Consider the following 21,226-nt stretch of genomic DNA (forward strand, 5'->3'; position numbering starts at 1 on the left):
TGTTTCTCTACAATGTGCTGCCTCCACTCCTCTGTTTCTCTGTTTCTCTACAATGTGCTGCCTCCTCTCCTCTGTTTCTCTACAATGTGCTGCCTCCACTCCTCTGTTTCTCTGTTTCTCTACAATGTGCTGCCTCCGCTCCTCTGTTTCTCTACAATGTGCTGCCTCCTCTCCTCTGTTTCTCTACAATGTGCTGCCTCCTCTCCTCTGTTTCTCTACAATGTGCTGCCTCCTCTCCTCTGTTTCTCTACAATGTGCTGCCTCCGCTCCTCTGTTTCTCTGTTTCTCTACAATGTGCTGCCTCCACTCCTCTGTTTCTCTGTTTCTCTACAATGTGCTGCCTCCACTCCTCTGTTTCTCTGTTTCTCTACAATGTGCTGCCTCCGCTCCTCTGTTTCTCTACAATGTGCTGCCTCCTCTCCTCTGTTTCTCTACAATGTGCTGCCTCCTCTCCTCTGTTTCTCTACAATGTGCTGCCTCCTCTCCTCTGTTTCTCTACAATGTGCTGCCTCCACTCCTCTGTTTCTCTGTTTCTCTACAAGGTGCTGCCTCCTCTCCTCTGTTTCTCTACAATGTGCTGCCTCCTCTCCTCTGTTTCTCTACAATGTGCTGCCTCCGCTCCTCTGTTTCTCTGTTTCTCTACAATGTGCTGCCTCCTCTCCTCTGTTTCTCTACAATGTGCTGCCTCCGCTCCTCTGTTTCTCTACAATGTGCTGCCTCCTCTCCTCTGTTTCTCTACAATGTGCTGCCTCCTCTCCTCTGTTTCTCTACAATGTGCTGCCTCCTCTCCTCTGTTTCTCTACAATGTGCTGCCTCCGCTCCTCTGTTTCTCTGTTTCTCTACAATGTGCTGCCTCCTCTCCTCTGTTTCTCTACAATGTGCTGCCTCCGCTCCTCTGTTTCTCTACAATGTGCTGCCTCCGCTCCTCTGTTTCTCTACAATGTGCTGCCTCCTCTCCTCTGTTTCTCTACAATGTGCTGCCTCCTCTCCTCTGTTTCTCTACAATGTGCTGCCTCCGCTCCTCTGTTTCTCAACAATGTGCTGCCTCCTCTCCTCTGTTTCTCTGTTTCTCTACAATGTGCTGCCTCCGCTCCTCTGTTTCTCTACAATGTGCTGCCTCCTCTCCTCTGTTTCTCTCTCTACAATGTGCTGCCTCCTCTCCTCTGTTTCTCTGTTTCTCTACTGCTGCCTTCTCCTCTGTTTCTCTACAATGTGCTGCCTCCGCTCCTCTGTTTCTCAACAATGTGCTGCCTCCGCTCCTCTGTTTCTCTCTCTACAATGTGCTGCCTCTGCTTCTCTGTTTCTCTCTTTCTTTCTATCTCCCTCTTTCTCTCGCTCTCTCTCTGTCTCTCAAGTCACCCCACGAAACCCTTTAGATGGGGGGGAGCAGGAGTTGAGGGCTCACACTGTTCCAGAAAGACTATGAAAAGAGTATCTTTAAAATGACGACGGACTGATTGAGAAGAGGGGGAAGAACAAAAAGAGGGGGGACAGGCAGATTCTCATTCCCAAATGCTTTGAATGGAATCACTACTATTTATCTGAGCGACTGCTGGAGCCAGGAAGTTAGTCACATTTATTAGCTTTTCAGTCGTCTCTTTACAGTAGGATTATCATCGACTGACGGCCGCTCAAAGATGTTTCAGAGACGCCCAATGACCACTGTTCATTGTTGTTGCTTATCCGTCATGTAATCTCTACCGGGTGTAAAAGGCAGAGTTTCTGCAAATAGGTAATGTCTCCTATAAAATGCAACCGTAAACATCTCACACACTGCTACATTCACTTTCATCATTACATGTCATACATCAAAGCTGAGATCGCAAAGGACATCTCCTTTTCCTTCTCTCTCTCTCTCTCTGTGTCTATTTCCCTCCCTTTCTATTTTCGTGTCTCTTGGTACCTTTTTCATTCCCTCTCTCTTCCCTGGTTTATCTGTATGGGCCCAGGGCGAGGCGAATGGAGCTTGTAAATTGGCCGTGGGTTGAAAGCAACGGCATGAAACAGATGGGTATAAATCAGCTGTTGCAGTGACACCAGCCCAAATGAACAGAGACTCTGCCGGCATCACACGCACACGCTCACACACGCACGCGCTCACACACACACACACACACACACACACACACACACACACACACACACACACACACACACACACACACACACACACACACACACACACACACCTCAGCCTCATGAGCCTGGTCGTGGCAAGACCAAAATGGTGGCTGAACAATTCCTTATGGGTTGTGGCCCCGGGTAATTAGACAAGCTTTAGGTGGTTGGTAGGGAGTCATGGTATGACCGCTGGCTGAGTCCCTCACCTCGTTGTTCTATAGTCAACTGCTGTAAACGTGGTCAAAGGGAAGTGTTCGTTCTGGCTGGTGGGTAAATGTACCACACAAACATGAGACACGGTCGGAGGATACTTTATCCTCATGTCTTTGACAGCAGCACACCTACTCAGCCATGTTCTAGAAAGCTGACACCAGTCCAAAGCAGGTAGTGGAAATGAAGCTCAACAGGACTTTCGGCTCCGCCTAATGGTGTAGTAGCCCTAGTTGGTCCAACTCATGTCCCAGGAAACTATGGTGATTAATATTGTATTGAATTGAGAAGAGTTGAACACGAGAGAGAAGGTTGGTTGACAGTTTGTCATCATGTCTTTGGCAGCTTACCCACTGTAACGTTGACAACAACTAGTGACATGTTGAGAAACATCAAACTCCAATGATCTACCGTTTTCACCAATGTACTCTTACAGGAATGCAAGCTGGCGGTATGAGAGAGTTTAGACAGTTACATTGTCTGTAAAGGGGTTGTGGATCGATGGGGCTGTGTTGCTTGTTGTCGGACGAGGGGCTCCCTAGTGGCCTTGACATCTGCCGCTGAATGTATACTGTACACTAGGGTGGTGTGTGTTTTGAAAGGGTTACTTACTGTAACTTGTGAATCAATCCGAAACTCAGAATACACTTCACACACATCACACCTCATCTTCAGTGAGAGTGTGTGTCTGAGGACACTAGGGTTTTTGTCTCAAATGACACCATATCCCCTATATAGTTTGCTTGTTTTGATCAGGGCCCATAGGGCTCTGGTCAAAGGCAGTACACAATACAGCCAAAGGGTTATCATTTGGGACACCCTACTGTGTGCTTGGAGTCAGCTAGCTGCCTCACAGGGATGGAATGTATCAATTCTCTCAATGGAGGTGTGTGAAAGCTTCATTCTGAACAGGTCTCTCTCTCTCTCTCTCTCTCTCTCTCTCACTCTCTCTCTTTCTCTCTCTCGCTCTCTCTGTGTGTGTGTTATTTTAAATCAAAAGACAGGATTCATTATTATCCTAGTTGTTAGTGAGCTGTGAGTGACATTATAATGACTATTAGATGCATACATCAGCAGACCTATATGCTAAGGCAGACAAGTATGATGATGACACAGCTACAATAACAGATGAATCACTATTTTGTACTGGTAGGGGAAAACGACTCTATAGCAGTGTTGTCAGTAATGGCTTTAACTCTAGTTAGTTGATAGGCTGAGGCAAAGGCAGAGAAATATGATGATAATGAGTGTCAAGAAGAGCAAAGCAAGATTCGTATAATTAGATTGTACTGGCAATTAAGAGGGGGATTTTGTCCCAGTAGGGAAACAACTTTACAGCTTTGTTGTCAATGATGTTAAGTCAGTGTTCCTTATCCACCAATGGAAGACATGCTGTGGGAAGGGAGGATGTTTGAGAATTATGTACAGTGCATTCGGGAAAGTATTCAGACCCCTGAACTTTTTCCACATTTTGTTACTTTACAGCCTTATTCTAAAATGGATCAAATATACACTACCGTTCAAAAGTGTTCGGTCACTTAGAAATGTCCTTGTTTTTGAAAGAAAAGCACATTTTTTTGTCCATTAAAATAACATCAAATTGATCAGAAATACAGTGTAGACATTGTTAATGTTGTAAGTGACTATTGTAGCTGGAAACGGCTGAATTTTTATGGAATATCTACATAGGAGTACAGAGGCCCATTATCAGCAACCATCACTCCTGTGTTCCAATGGCACGTTGTGTTAGCTAAGTTTATCTTTTTAAAAGGCTAATTGATCATTAGAAACACTTTTGCAATTATGTTAGCACAGCCTAAAACTGTTGTTCTGATTAAAGAAGCAATAAAACTGGCCTTCTTTAGACTAGTTGAGTATCTGGAGCATCAGCATTTGTGGGTTCGATTACAGGCTCAAAATGGCCAGAAACAAAGAACTTTCTCCTGAAACTCGTCAGTCTATTCTTGTTCTGAGAAATGAAGGCTATTTCATGCGAGAAAATGCCAAGAAACTGAAGATCTCATACAACGTTGTGTACTACTCCCTTCACAGAACAGCGCAAACTGGCACTAACCAGAATAGAAAGAGGAGTGGGAGGCCACGGTGCACAACTGTGCAAGAGGACAAGTACATTAGAGTGTCTAGTTTGAGAAACAGATGCCTCACAAGTCCTCAACTGGGAGCTTCACGAAATAGTTCCCGCAAAACACCAGTCTTAACGTCAACAGTGAAGAGGCGACTCCGGGATGCTGGCCTTCTAGGCAGAGTTGCAAAGAAAAAGAAAAGATTAAGATAGACAAAAGAACACAGACACCAGACAGAGGAACTCTACCTAGAAGGCCAGCATCACAGAGTCGCATCTTCACTCTTGATGTTGAGACTGGTGTTTTGCGGGTACTATTACTGAAGCTGACAGTTGAGGACTTGTGAGGCGTCTGTTTCACAAACTAGACACTCTAATGTACTTGTCCTCTTGTTCTGTCCAAAGCACTTACCTCTGACCTCTGTACCCTCTACAGCTGTACCCTGAGTGTGACCCTGGAACAGGCAATCCTATTGGCTCGTAGCCACGGCCTTCCCCCACGATGCATCATGCAGGCTACTGACGTCATGAGGAAACAGGTATGGAGCTAACGGCACCACACACACACACACACACACACACACACACACACACACACACACACACACACACACACACACACACACACACACACACACACACACACACACACACACACACACACACACACACACACACACACAAACACAGTCTTCTACAACTAACCTTGTGGGGGTGCAAAATTCAGTCTAATTCAAAATCCTATTTTCCCTAACCCCTAAACCTAACTCTAACACTTCCCCTAACCTTAACCCCTAAATCTAACCCTAAACCTAGCTCCTAACCGTAAAACTACCCTCCTAAACCTAATACTAATCTTAACCCTAAACCCTGTGGAAATAGCATTTGTTTTGGTGTGGACTAACAAGATCTCCCCATTTGGTCAAATGTATGTTTGTTTACTATTCTTGTGAGGACTTCTAGTCCCCACAAGTATAGTTAAACATGTCCACACTCACTCACTCACTCACTCACCTCACCTCACCTCACTCGCTCACCTACTTTTACACCTCAATAACCTGGTTGTTATTGCAAAAAGGAAATGTGTTGTTTTCAATGAGATACAGTACCTGGCTGAAGAAAGTTTAGATGAATATATCACTCCCCTAGTACCCACTCCTCTAGTACCCACTCCCCTAGTACCCACTCCCCTAGTACCCACTCCTCTAGTAGCCACTCCCCTAGTACCCACTCCCCTAGTACCCACTCCCCTAGTACCCACTCCCCTAGTACCCACTCCTCTAGTACCCACTCCTCTAGTACCCACTCCCCTAGTACCCACTCCTCTAGTACCCACTCCTCTAGTACCCACTCCCCTAGTACCAACTCCTCTAGTACCAACTCCTCTAGTACCCACTCCTCTAGTACCCACTCCTCTAGTACCCACTCCTCTAGTACCCACTCCCCTAGTACCCACTCCCCTAGTACCCACTCCTCTAGTACCCACTCCCCTAGTACCCGCTCCTCTAGTACCCACTCCCCTAGTACCCACTCCTCTAGTACCCACTCCTCTAGTACCCACTCCCCTAGTACCCACTCCTCTAGTACCCACTCCTCTAGTACCCACTCCTCTAGTACCCACTCCCCTAGTACCCACTCCCCTAGTACCTACTCCTCTAGTACCCACTCCTCTAGTACCCACTCCCCTAGTACCCACTCTAGTACCCACTCCTCTAGTACCCACTCCCCTAGTACCCACTCCTCTAGTACCCACTCCCCTAGTACCCACTCTAGTACCCACTCCTCTAGTACCCACTCCTCTAGTACCCACTCCTCTAGTACCCACTCCCCTAGTACCCACTCTAGTACCCACTCCTCTAGTACCCACTCCTCTAGTACCCACTCCTCTAGTACCCACTCCCCTAGTACCCACTCCCCTAGTACCCACTCCTCTAGTACCCACTCCCCTAGTACCCACTCCCCTAGTACCCACTCCTCTAGTACCCACTCCTCTAGTACCCACTCCTCTAGTACCCCTCCTCTAGTACCCACTCCTCTAGTACCCACTCCTCTAGTACCCACTCCTCTAGTACCCACTCCTCTAGTACCCACTCCTCTAGTACCCACTCCTCTAGTACCCACTAGTACCCACTCTAGTACCCACTCCTCTAGTACCCACTCCTCTAGTACCCACTCCTCTAGTACCCACTCCTCTAGTACCCACTCCCCTAGTACCCACTCCCCTAGTACCCACTCCTCTAGTACCCACTCCCCTAGTACCCACTCCCCTAGTACCCACTCCTCTAGTACCCACTCCTCTAGTACCCACTCCTCTAGTACCCACTCCTCTAGTACCCACTCCCCTAGTACCCACTCCTCTAGTACCCACTCCTCTAGTACCCACTCCTCTAGTACCCACTCCTCTAGTACCCACTCCTCTAGTACCCACTCCTCTCATCTCAAACCCCTCTGTTCTCCTTGACATTCTACACATCCCTTTTCCTAACGCTACTTCACAACAGCAGACTAACCTACTACTATATATTCATATATGAGCGCACACACACACACACACACACACACACACACACACACACACACACACACACACACACACACACACACACACACACACACACACACACACACACACACACACACACACACACACACACACACACACACACACACACAGTCTCTTTCTAGGTTTTTTTTAACACACCTCAGCCATACAGTGAACCATTCTTTCTTGGATAAAAGCACAGCCTCTTCTTGTACCATGCAAAGCACTGTAACGGTTGTTTTAATACTGTGTCCCTTATTTCTCAGAGAATGACCACTAAAAGCACAGCCTCGTCTTGTACCATGCAAAGCACTGTAATGGTTGTTTTAATACCGTGTCCCTTCTTTCTCAGAGAATGACCACTAAAAGCACAGCCTCGTCTTGTACCATGCAAAGCACTGTAATGGTTGTTTTAATACCGTGTCCCTTCTTTCTCAGAGAATGACCACTAAAAGCACAGCCTCGTCTTGTACCATGCAAAGCACTGTAATGGTTGTTTTAATACCGTGTCCCTTCTTTCTCAGAGAATGACCACTAAAAGCACAGCCTCGTCTTGTACCATGCAAAGCACTGTAATGGTTGTTTTAATACCGTGTCCCTTCTTTCTCAGAGAATGACCACTAAAAGCACAGCCTCTTCTTGTACCATGCAAAGCACTGTAACGGTTGTTTTAATACTGTGTCCCTTATTTCTCAGAGAATGACCACTAAAAGCACAGCCTCTTCTTGTACCATGCAAAGCACTGTAACGGTTGTTTTAATACTGTGTCCCTTATTTCTCAGAGAATGACCACTAAAAGCACAGCCTCTTCTTGTACCATGCAAAGTACTGTAACGGTTGTTTTAATACTGTGTCCCTTATTTCTCAGAGAATGACCACTAAAAGCACAGCCTCGTCTTGTACCATGCAAAGCACTGTAACGGTTGTTTTAATACCGTGTCCCTTCTTTCTCAGAGAATGACCACTAAAAGCACAGCCTCTTCTTGTACCATGCAAAGCACTGTAACGGTTGTTTTAATACCGTGTCCCTTCTTTCTCAGAGAATGACCACTAAAAGCACAGCCTCGTCTTGTACCATGCAAAGCACTGTAACGGTTGTTTTAATACCGTGTCCCTTCTTTCTCAGAGAATGACCACTAAAAGCACAGTCTAAGCTTGTAACCTTTCAAACCTAAAGAACGGGCTGCTATTGTTCTCAATGACACACAGGACCTGGCTGTATAAAGGTTAGGTGAATACATGTTCACCACTCCCCTCCTCTCAAACCGCGCTGTTGTTCCCCATGACATTCTCCAGGCCTTGTTACATACTTCACAACAGCAGATAGATGTATTATTCCAACCTTGCTGAGGAATGGATTTGTGTGTGTTTTGAAGAAAGGTTTGCTTCCGGCAATGAGAATATGTGGTTAATAATTCAACAGTTTTGATACCCTCCAAAGGAGACATCGTAACTCGTGTGGTGGATATTTACATTTTTGGGAGAAAAAGCAGAATAATTCTCTTTAGTTCTGCTGTAGTGGCTAGGTCTATGTTCCAAATGGAGCAAGTTTCCCCTGTATAGTGCACTCCTTTTGACCAGGGCCCATAGTGCTCGGGTCAACGGTAGTGCACTAAATAAGGAATAGGGTGCCATTTGAGACACAAACCATCTATTTAGTTGTGCTGTAATTGCTAGGTCTCGTGGCTAGATCCACTATACGCTATATGCTATGCTTTATCTTGGCCAGGTCGCAGTTGCAAATGAGAACTTGTTCTCAACTAGCCTACCTGGTTAAATAAAGGTGAAATAAAAAAATAAAAAATAAATATACTCCTCGTGTATAAAATATATTTTTCAAAAGACACCCTCGGTTGCAAAATATGTGGCCTGAGTCCCAAATGGCACCCAATTCCCTATATTCCCCCTATGGGCCCTGGTCAAAAGTAGTGCACTAAATAGGGAATAGGGTCCCATTTTGGAGTTAATATCCAAAAGATATGCTCATGTAGTCGCTAATTCTATTTGTCTTTGAAGAGTCATCGCCAACTGAGATTATGCCAATAATTTTATTTTAATCGCCAGGCAAAGCTTGTTATGCTATCTCTATTTTATTTCCAAATGGGCTGAATAGTTTAGCATTGGTTACCTTTACAGAAATAATGTTTGTCTGTGTCCCAAATGGCACCCTGTTCCCTATATAGTAGGGCTATAAGGCTCTGGACAAAAAAAAGTGCACTGTATAGGGAATAGGGTGCCATTTGGGACTCACACTCTGTGGTGTTGGTTCCCTTCCTGGACTTTAACAAAAGCGAGAGCTCGGTCTCTGTAAACCAGCAAGTTTACCGCTGCGTTTGAGCTAGTTGTCATTTTTACCTCTGTAAGGCTATTTCTAAAAGCTACTCCTTCCTTCTCTCTCCTTTCTCCCCCCTCTATCCATTTCTCTCTCTATCTGATTATATTGTTGCCAGAATTGACTCCCCTCTGCTTGCCAGCATACAGGATAGGGGTGTGTGTGTGCAGGCATGAGTGTGTGTATGTCTGCTCGTGCATGGCTACTTAGTTAAGTCCAACCGTCTTCCCGAGGGCTCAGGGAAACGGTGGAACTATTACTATCCCTCCATACTCTCTCGCTTTCCCTCCACACACTCCTTATTTATTTTCCCAGGTAAAGTCGTAGTGTCATTCAGAGCCTGTTCTGTCTTGGCCTGTATCTCCTCACCTCATTAGTAAGACTGTGAGTGGCCAGCCAGCCAGCCAGTCAGCCACAGGGTAATGCATAGATCGCATCCCTAATGGCACCCTATACCATATGAACTGCACTACTTTGGACCAGGGCCCACACACACCCACAGGGCTCTGGTCAAAAGTAGTACCCTATATAGGGTATAGGGTGCCATTAGGGACGCAACCTGATAATGGAAACCTAGGGTAGAGAGAGGCTACTTTGGCTCGTCTTCGGTCTCACAGAGAAGAAGTGGGCAGTTGACCAACAGGAGCATTATACTATTAGCTGTTTGACCTTCAGCTGGAGTAGATGGTTTATACTTATTCAAAAAGACTAGGCGTTCATCCAAAATGACACCCTATTCCCTACATAGTTTACTACTTAGTGCACCTATGAGCCCTATGTGGTCAAAAGTAGTGCACTATGTAGGGAATAGGGTGGCATTTGGGACACATACTCCGAGGGTTTCTATGCACACAGGGATTGAAGTACGTAATGATGTTAATTTGAGTAGGCTGAAGTGTGTTAGAGTGCATCCCAAATGGCACCCTATGGGCCCTGGTCAAAAGTAGTGCACTATAATAAGGAATAGGGGATCATTTGGGACTCTACGTGTTTGAATGGATTCTTTACAGAGACACAGTGAAAGAGCCTTTTGTCATTAGTTCTGTTTTGCAACGTAATGGCACAGTGCTAGGAGAGCATATTTCATGCTGTGTATTGTATTTTCAAAATGGAGATTAATGCTGTATGGATATAAGGATTTATCTTGTTAGTTTGTTCTTTACAGTGCATTTTTATTTTGTCAACTTTTAACATTTTAAAACGTTGTTGACTATGTCTCGAGGTCATTCACAGGTCATTAATTAAAGTGGTATTACATTTCTTCTCATTTAAAACCACCAAATATTCCCGGGACATTTCTAAATGTCTAACTCCATTTATGAATCAAATCAAATTAATTTATAAATATTGTTTTACGTCAGCAGATGTCACAAAGTCCTTATACGATATGACCCCAGACAGTTCAGTCCAAACTAAGTGAGAAAGATGTTTTTTTATTTTTTATTCACCAGATAGGTGCAGTGAAATGTGTTGTTTTACAGGGTCAGCCATAGTAATATGGCGCTCCTGGAGCAAATTAGGATTAAGTGTCTTGCCTGGCTCAGGTATTTGAACCAGTGACCTTTTGGTTACTGACCCAACGCTCTAAAAGCTAGGCTACCTGCTGCAGCCAGTTAGCTCTAACAGCTAGGCTACCTGCTGCAGCCAGTTAGCTCTAACTGCTAGGCTACCTGCTGCAGCCAGTTAGCTTTAACTGCTAGGCTACCTGCTGCAGCCAGTTAGCTTTAACTGCCAGGCTACCTGCTGCAGCCAGTTAGCTCTAACAGCTCGGCTACCTGCTGCAGCCAGTTAGCTCTAACTGCTAGGCTACCTGCTGCAGCCAGTTAGCTCTAACTGCTAGGCTACCTGCTGCAGCCAGTTATCTCTAAGAACTAGGCTACCTGCTGCAGCCAGTTAGCTCTAACAGCTAGGCTATCTGCTGCAGCCAGTTAGCTCTAACAGCTCGGCTATCTGCTGCAGCCAGTTAGCTCTAACAGCTAGGCTATCTGCTGCAGCCAGTTAGCTCTAACAGCTCGGCTATCTGCTGCAGCCAGTTAGCTCTAACTGCTAGGCTATCTGCTGCAGCCAGTTAGCTCTAACTGCTAGGCTACCTGCTGCAGCCAGTTAGCTCTAACAACTAGGCTACTTGCTGCAGCCAGTTAGTGTAATAGAACAGTTTGCAAAAACAGCCAAAGAGTCCTTTTTGCATCCCAAATGGAACCCTACTCCCTACATAGTGCACTACTATTGACCAGAGCTCTATGGTCTCTATGGTCAAAGCATTGCACTACATAGGAAATCAGGTGCCATTTGGGACAAAGCCCTGGAGTCCTTGGTTTTCTCCTTTTTAGACCAGACAGATACCACGTCATGAATATGATGAATAAGATGAATATGAATGCTGTATGTCATTCACTAAGATTCCTTCCCAAATGGTACCTTAGTCCCTATTTAGTGCACTACTTTTGACTAGAGCTCTGATCAATAGTAGTGCACGATATAGAAAATAGGGTGCCATTTGGGAAACAACCAAACTCTTCTGTATCATAGAATATGATTCCAACAGAAATCACCCATCATAATGTACCTTGAGTCCCTTGTCAACGCTCAATCTGGAAAGAATTTGAATTGCATATCTGTTTGAAACTTTCCCAGGTTAGGGTAAGGCAAGGTCAGACTGTTTAAGAAGTCTCTTTACTGACTGGCCCATGGGTGTAAATGAGTCTTCAGCTATTAATTTGAATCCTTTCACTATTCATCAAGGGCAATTGGTCATAGCGTTGAAGAGCAGTCTCTCTAAGACAAACCTCTTCTCTGAAGTATGCTTCGGTCTCTTCGGCCTAATAATGTTTACGTAACTCTTAAGTAACTGTTTTGAAATCTATTCTCAAGTGTGAGGCTAATGGAGACTCCAGACAGAGGCTAGGGACCACTGGAAAGTATTTCACAAATGAACCCATGCTTACCTAACCAGCCTCTCCAATCTCTCCAATCTCCGTCTCTCATTTGCTCATCCAACCCCTCTTCTCTCCAACTAAACTCTTTCTCTATGTGAATGTGTCCTCAATCAACCTAATAAAGTTGAATAAAGAAGAAAACCCTATAGAGGTTCCAACATCCCACTGGTCACCCAGAGTCCCACCGTCACGTAACCAGTCTCAACATCATTCTCCCATTGGTTTATTCAACCCGTCTCCAATACAACTCTTCCACAAGTCGTTGCAGTGTGAGATTGTGTCCTCAACCAACGTATCAACTGCTGTGTCCTCTAACACTTAAAGTCGTTGCAGATGGAAGAGTGCCAGTTTCAGTGCTCTGTTCCTGACAGTGGGGAATCTCTAGCTGGAGGGTTCAATGTAGATGGATCACTGTGATAGACATCGCTGTAATTACTGATGCTACACACACACACACACACACACACACACACACACACACACACACACACACACACACACACACACACACACACACACACACACACACACACACACACACACACACACACACACACACACACACACACACACACACACACACACACACACACACACACAGGAGACTGTCTGACTGAATGACTAAAGTGTACTTATAGACAGGGGTTAGATGGGCTATGGACTCACAGAGAGACTTGTTAGACATTGGTGATGCTGCTGGAGTAAGAGACACTGACGTTTCGGTGACATTCTGTGTGTTTGCGCGTGTGTTTGCCTATGCAACTGTGCATGCGATCGCACTCGTGTCTGTGTGCGTGCGTCTGTGTGAACGCAGGTGTTCTGGTGTCTGACAGGGTTTAACTCAAAGAGTGGCTGAGTTGCTTTATTTCCCCCCTGTAGTCTAGTATCTGCAGACTCAGAACAGAACACTACAGTAACAACATTAGTGCTGATCATACACCCTTCCGTGTGCTGATACAACTATCTCTCTCTCTCTCGCTCTCTTTCTTTCAATCGCACCTGCTCACCCCCAGCTACCTCATCTAACCCCCATCTATCTCTCTATTTCATCTCCTCACACCCAAGGCTACAAACCGCTGCTCGTTGGTTTTAACAATAAAGAAGCCTTTTAATTGACTTCCGCTGTCCTCCAGGTTCGCTGAATTTCCTTTGCATCTCCACCCACCAGGTGCACTTTCTTCTCCCATCCCCTCACACATCTTTCTCTCAACCCAGTCTGTGATCCTATCTCTCTCTCCTCCATCCTTCCATGTCCCTTTCCATCACCCTGCTCCCTCTACCTCCCCCTCCCCTCCTATAGATCTGAATGGACAGTACACAGCGGTATCTCGCACAGTGTCGGACCGAGCTGTACTGTATGACACCCCCTTAACCACCCAGCTTATTTATAGATGCTGTTAATGTAGAGGAAATGTCCAGGATTTTCACCCAGGTGGCCTGTACGGTGACTAGTCACCCCAGGCCCTGATAGATAGATACAGTATATAGATAAAGGCCCATCTCTGCGTTTCACATGGCACCCTATTCCCTATGTAGTGTGCTATGGGCCTTGGTCAACAGTACTGCGCTAGATATTGAATAGGGCGCCATTTGGAATGCAGACTATTTCTGACCTCTCTTGCTTTCTCTCTCTGGAGCAAAACTGCACATTAAAAAACCAGCGGCAGCCATGATTAAATCTGATTGATTCTCATCTCTGAGTCATGCCCGCATCCCTCGTCCCTCAGGCATTGGAGACATGTCGTCTTTGTCCTAAATGGCACTCTATTCCCAAACGTCTCTGGTCAAAGGTAGTGCACTATGTAGGGAAGAGGGCGCCATTTGGGAGGCAGATATAAATGATGTGGCCTAGCCCCGCGGGCTCGTCTGGATGTACGCCCCGCAAACAAGTTGATCCAACAAGGCCATGAGGTTCTAAAATACAGAATGGGGATGTTGGATCTCTTTGATCATAACTTTTAGCTGTTCTCCTGGGTCGGATGAGAGATGTTCGTTTCCACACCTGGTGCCCCAAGGCTGTCACTAAAGTTAAGCTGGAATTCAATGATTTGCTCTATTTCGATTCTCTACCCTTCAAATAACCCCTTCATGGATTTAAAAGGAATTGACAGGTGTGAGAACTAAATAAGGAGGGCATATCCTGCAGCCATGCTTCCACCAATCCAATGCTGTTAAATGCATTCGGGGGAGTGAGTGAAGAAGGCAGAAGGGTTGAGAATTCAGAACGCAGCAATTGGTTTCTGCAACAATTTGAATTATGTTCCGAGTGTCTTCATGCATTGTGGATCAAGGTCTTGTGGAGCAGAATGGTTCAGTGATGCTGAAAAAAGTGTGATCTGAGAAAACAGCAGGAGATCATATAATATTTATAACAGGATATCATTTCTTTACTGGTCATCTCTGCTTTGAGGCCTGCTTGGTACATAAACTCAGCAAAGAAAGAAATGTCCCTTTTTCAGGACCCTGTCTTTCAAAGATAATTTGTAAAAATACAAATAACTTCACAGATCTTAATTGTAAAGGGTTTTAACACTGTTTTCCATGCTTGTTCAATGAAACATAAACAATTAATGAACATGTACCTGTTGAACGGCTGTTAAGACACTAACAGCTTACAGACGGTTGGCATTTAAGGTCACAGTTATGGAACTTAGGACACTGAAGAGGCCTTTCTAATGACTCTGAAAAACACCAAAAGAAAGATTTCCAGGGTCCCATCTGTGTGAACGTGCCTTAGGCATGCTGCAAGGAGGCATGAGGACTGCAGATGTGGCCAGGGCAATAAATTGCAATGTCTGTACTGTGAGACGCCCAAGACATCGCTACAGGGAGACAGGACAGACAGCGGATCGTCCTCGCAGTGGCAGACCACAGAATCGGTACATCTGAACATCACACCTGCGGGACAGGTACAGGATGGCAACAACAACTGCCCAAGTTAAACCAGGAATGCACAATCCTTCCATCAGTTCTCAGACTGTGCGCAATAGGCTGAGAGAGGCTGGACTGAGGGCTCGTAGGCCTGTTGTAAGGCAGGTCCTCACCAGACATCACCGGCAACAGCTTCGCCTATGGGCACAAACCCACAGTTGCTGAACCAGACAGGACTGGCAAAAAGTGCTCTTCTCTGACGAGTCGTGATTTTGTCTCATCAGGGGTGATGGTGATATCTATGTCTACCTAATGGCCTGCTGGAATTGATCATTCTGTTATGTCTTTCAGGGGGCGAGAGTTCAGAATTCAGCCAAGAACCTGGGAGTGAGAGACCGCACTCCGTCCTCTGTACCTAGGTAAGCTGAAACCCCCCTACCCTATCCACACCTACACAACACCATAGAGTAGTAATCTGCACCAAGGTAAGCTTATAGAGCTTCACCTCATGCACATGCTACTAGACACAACACCACAGAATAGCTTGATGATACAGTGCCTTCAGGAAGTGTTCATACCCCTTGACTTATTCCACATTTTGTTGTTACAGCCTGAATTCAAAATTCACTGTCTTCTTGGTAAGCAACTCAAGTGTAGATTTGGCCTTGTGTTTTAGGTTGTTGTCCTGCTGAAAGGTGTATTAATCTCCCAGTGCTGGGAGGAAACCAGGTTTTCCTCTTGGATTTTGCCTGTGCTTAGCTCTATTCTGTTTTTTTTGTCCTGAAAAACTCACCAATCCTTAACGATTACAAGCATACCCATAACATGATGCAGCCACCACTATGCTTGAAAATATGGAGAGTGGTACTCGGTAATGTGTTGTATTGGATTTGCCCCAAACATAACACTTTGTATTCAGGACATTTTTTTGCAGTATTACTTGAGTGCCTTGTAAACAAGATGCATGTTTTGGAATAGTTTTTGTATGTACAGGCTTTTCCCTCTGTCATTTAGGTTAGTATTGTGGAGTAACTACAATGTTGTTGATCCATCCTCAGTTTTCTCCTATCACAACCATTAAACTCTGTAACTGTTTTAAAGTCACCATTGGCCTCATGGTGAAATCCCTGAGTGGTTTCCTTCCTCTCCGGCAATTGAGTTAGGAAGGACGCCTGTATCTTTGTAGTGACTGGGCGTATTAACTGTAATTAATAACTTCACCACGCTCAAAAGGATTATTATTATTTTTGTATATTTTTTGACTCATCTACCAATAGGTGCCCTTCTTTGCGAGGAATTGGAAAGCCTCCCTGGTCTTTGTGGTTGAATCTGTGTTTGAAATTCACTGCTCGACTGAGGGACCTTACAGATAATTGTATGTGTGAGGTACAGAGATGAGGTTCAAAAATCATGTTAAACATTATTATTGCACACAGAGCGAGTCCATATGCAACATATTATCGACTTGTTAAGCACATTTTTACAATTTATTTAGGCTTGCCATACAAAGGGGTTGAATACTTATTGACTCACCACATTTCAGCTTTTCATTTCTAATTAATTTATTAAAACATCTTTACAAATAATTCCACTTTGTGTGTAGGCCGGTGACCAAAAAGAAAATCAACATTTAATCAATTTTAAACTCCGGGTGTAACAAAACAAAATGTGGAAAAAGTCAAGGGGTGTGAATAATGTGTGAGTACTGTGCTACTGTATAGTGCTACCGTTCAAGTGCTAGAATGCTTTTATGCATATTTGTGTGTTGATATGTGTATGCGTTGTATTGTTTCTATGAGAACAGAAAACGGCAGCCTCTCCCACCCAGCCCCCTGCAGAGGCGATGATAGATAAGAATAGGGGATAGGGGCTGTCACAGCCAATTGGCTTTGACATATCCTTTTGTGACATGCAGCCCTTTTGAACCTTTTAGTCGGATTGACAAAAGCAATTAAGTGGGGCTGTGATTAGTGTTGAGCTGTGCTGGCCGCGGGGGACATTTCTGCGCTCTCACTGGGTTTGTCATAATAGGTGCGGCGTTAGTGACTGCTCCTTAGACGACGCTCTGAGGATGCTTGCCAAACAGCACCCTATTCCCTACATACACATAGGGCTCTGGTTAAAAGTAGTTCACTAAAAAGGGAATAGGGCGCCATTTGGGACGCAGCCTGTGCGACTTTGAGACAGGTCTGTGAGAGGGTTGATTACTGATGGAGAATTGCGGTGAGGCTAGGGCAGCTTGTTGTGTTGTCTTAGCATTCTACGCTTTGAGAACTTACAGTAGGAAACAGGAATTTGTGTTAATGTGCATTTTGAAGGCAGGCACTCACATTGCCTCATGGCTGAATGGGTGCAGAACTAAGAACGCTGTGTGTGTGGGTCTGGGGGGTGGGGGCGGGTGTGTGTATGTGCGTGCGTGCGTCTGTCTATGCCATGCTATGTGTACACCTTAATCTCTAACTGTAGCAAAGAGTGAGCCCCTTTCCTAATTGTGTGTACGTGTGTTTTCCCCACCAGACTGTATAAGCTGTGCCAGCCTCCACCCCCAGAGGGTGATTCCTAATTCCCTAGTTCCTGTATGGAGCTGTCCAGTCCAGCGAAGCTCTGCTCATCCTTCTTCCTGATCCATTCCTTAGAAGACTTCTCTCTTTCTACCACTGAAGAATCAACCTAGGGATGTGTCCCAAATGGCACCCTATTCTCTATTTAATGCACCACTTTGGACCAGGACCTAAAATGCTCACACTCGTGAGTTCAGTGGGTTCCAATGGGGCTCTGGTCCAAAGTAGTGCACTATATAGGGTATAGGGTTCCATATGGGACATAGACCTGTAAACAGAACATTTTCTCTCATCGACAGCCAGCTTGCCTTTTCAAAATGCCCACACTCAGTCACTCAACAGTGGGCTCAGTGGGTTCACAATTTGTAAATAGTGAATTTTTAATACTCTATTTCTCTCTCTGCTATTGTGCTGTACTTTATAGCTGATTTTAAAATGGATTTATATATTTGTCTTGTGTCCAGCTACATTGCATCTCATTTAACATTAATAGTGTTTTATAATGGAACAACAACAGAGCCTGAGATTGGTGCCTTGAGGCTGACGTCCAACCAGCCAACTGAAATGGAATGCAGCCTATCCATCGATGTTCTTTCTTTCTGCAAATAACTATCATGGAATGAAAATGAGCTGTTTTGTTATCACAAAGTTCAGGAAATGACCATTCCATGACCTGACTGATGTTGTTTGATATTTGTTTGGATATGGTGTGAAAATGGAATGAGATTATATGAGTTGTGGGGCAAAATTGCTGTGCCCCATTTGCACAGTAATTTATTTTCCTTTCTCTCCAACCTGCTCATTCCAGATAATGCATTCATGACTATGTTGATAACCATGCAAATGTTGTTGTAACATTGATCAGAGCGATACTGTAAAACGACGTGTAGATATGCAGGTATGACACCTTGAACACTACCATGTAGCCTTGTAGACACTCTAGTTGCATACCTTCTCTAGAGTCCCAGGCCGCATTCCAATCTAAATCAGCACCTTTGCCTCCTCCCTTCACTTGGAGTGAGCCCTCCAGTGACGTGTCTACGACGTTTCCCCGAGGGAGCTTTCCCGAGCGAGTGGAGTGGAGGAGGGAAGGGATCACAAGTGAAGTGGATTGAGACGCACCTAAAGATTAGTAAGGGACCACTGAAAGGTGCAGTGTAGCTCGTGTGTTTTCCATTCTGCAGTCTCTGTGCCTTAATGATGGTATATTACAGATATGAACATGATCATCTATACATACATGAAGTGACCCCCTGATATGAAGAGGTTCCTACATGAACCATCAGTATTAAAACAGCACTCCAAGCTTATGTAAGTAGAGCTATGAAATATATATATAAATATACTTAAATATTGTATATTGCCAGTACTCAGGAGCTAAGTATTATTCTGTATTTAGGTATTACTTACAGTATCATTGCTATATTGGTAACAACATTATAGAGTTGGTTAATTACTGGACTATACAAACATGGAATATCAACCTGCATAGATGAGCTTGGATATACTCCAAATGGCGCTCTATTCCCTATTTAGAGACCTATGGAGCCTGGTCTAAAGTAGTGCACTGTATAGGAAATAGGGTGCCATTTGGGACTCGGCCTTCTGCTTGACAGCTGTCCCCATATATCTCTCAATGTCTTACTGTAAACACATAGTGTTTGAAATAAGTACCTTTTCTAATATTGCATAATGAAGGTGCCTGTTTGCCATATAGCAGCTTATAATGTGTTGAGGAGAAAACACATTAAAAGAAAGAGAAATGTAAAGATGCAACTGTAAAAAAAAAAAAAGATAAAACACCAATAGCCATGTTTGCTTGTTTGACTGAAAATTACTGTAATTTATTTTCATATTATGAGACTGACCCTCCATAGTTGCCATATACACAATGTACTTTCTCTGGTTTGAAACCAATTTTCTCTGTATTACTTTTAAATATACAATGTTACGCTGTAGTCATTAATTTCAATTAAACCGATTTAAAGGAGACATCCTGAAGGATTGTATTTTACTCTTTGTTTCTACTTGCAGATTGCTGTGAAAATCAAATCAAATTTGACATGTCACGTACACAGTTTACAGCGTGTATGAGCGGTGGCGTGAAATGCGCGCGCGCCAGGCTAGCTCCCTCAACGTTGCGGTATAATAGTCAATCATTTAAAAAAGAAAAAGTCTAACCGAACATAAGTAATTAGACGAAGATAGGATGCAGCCTACATTATAAGATCGTCTTAAGACTCGTAAAGAAGTATTGCAATACGGCACTGTCTTAACTGTTCTGTCTTTGCAGGTGGTTCGCTTCGCAAGTGCTCTCTCTAGATCCCTGTCTGTCTACCCTCCTGGAAAAACCACATGCTGTTTTTGGAGCACTTCACATGTGAGGATATTTCACAGGACGTTTCACGTGGATTTTTCTCAACCTTTCACGTGTGGATTTAAATGTTCACATGAAATCTCCCAGGTGAAGGTGGCGTTGTGATACGCACAATGCTTTTAACAGTGTTTTCAATTTACACATTTAACAACACTTTGACATACCTGACTACATTGTGTATGTTTAGTTATACGTGAATTATTATTCAACATGTCCTTATCGAAGATTTGAACTCACAACCTCTTGATTCACGGCGTTCCTTTCTGCTACGCCACCAGCAGTTGATTTCACCTGTATTCCTGCACTTTGGGCTTCAAAGTACATTTCAGCTTTATTCAAATGTATACACATTTAAGGAAAACTATTTATGATAGTTTATGATAGTTATACAGTACATTAGTACAGTAATATGATACTTACCGTATTAGTGTTTTGCTATATATTTACTTTCAATCTCAATGCATTTGGGTACTTTTTGATACGCCCTGCAAAGGAACTTGGCATGCCTCATTTGCAATTACATTTAAACCTATAGGATACTTTAGATGCGGTCATGGCACAAACTGTTTTTTAAAATCACGGTCATTTTATGGTAAGTTACCGGCTACTGAGTTGCGGTGAGAACAGTGGAAACATGTGTTAATGTCTTTCTACAGCTGCACTGTATTTTCTCAGTAAATACACAACAACTATATTCAGGAAGTACACATCGATTCTAATTCAATTATTTAAATAGCGGAAAGTTCAGAATTATAATTTGGTTTACTTTTTGAATTGACTGGAACTTAAATGGATTTGACCTCAGCATTGGTTGGCACACTTGGGACGCTACCACACCCGGGAGTTGAACTACCTCTTAGATGACAGCAACCTGAATTTCCTGCTTCGCCACCAGGTCTGTGGCCATGACAGAGATCGGCCACAGATTTATTGGCAAGAATACATTCCTGTACTTTACTAATCAAATCAATAATTGTGTGACTATCTGACAACACCAACTAAAAAGTAGCAGTGCTCAGGGACACAACATTAAGGTCTAATTCAGATCAAGCATAAACACGTGAAAGCCGACACCTGCATAGCTGGTGTTTTGGTGGTATGGCAGGTGTAACTGTGTTCGAGCTGTCAAATGGGTGAGCAGCTGCTCGTGTGGTCATTGTCACAAAGCCACAGCCATCCTACTCTCGTTAGAA

The 21,226-nt window shown here is 44.3% G+C and overlaps 1 protein-coding gene across 1 annotated transcript in view; it reads left to right on the forward strand.

Annotated features, from left to right (window-relative positions):
* prex2 (phosphatidylinositol-3,4,5-trisphosphate-dependent Rac exchange factor 2) overlaps positions 1 to 19,667 on the forward strand; it is a 256,124-nt gene extending 236,457 nt beyond the window's left edge. The window contains 3 exon segments of the mRNA XM_046355953.1: positions 4,851 to 4,953; positions 15,447 to 15,514; positions 17,613 to 19,667. Coding sequence (XP_046211909.1) covers positions 4,851 to 4,953; positions 15,447 to 15,514; positions 17,613 to 17,658 — 217 coding nt within the window. The 3' untranslated portion in view covers positions 17,659 to 19,667.
* Positions 19,668 to 21,226: the final 1,559 nt, after the last annotated feature.

Source organism: Oncorhynchus gorbuscha, linkage group LG07 (assembly GCF_021184085.1).
Source record: "Oncorhynchus gorbuscha isolate QuinsamMale2020 ecotype Even-year linkage group LG07, OgorEven_v1.0, whole genome shotgun sequence".
NCBI classification, from domain to species: Eukaryota; Metazoa; Chordata; class Actinopteri; order Salmoniformes; family Salmonidae; genus Oncorhynchus; species Oncorhynchus gorbuscha.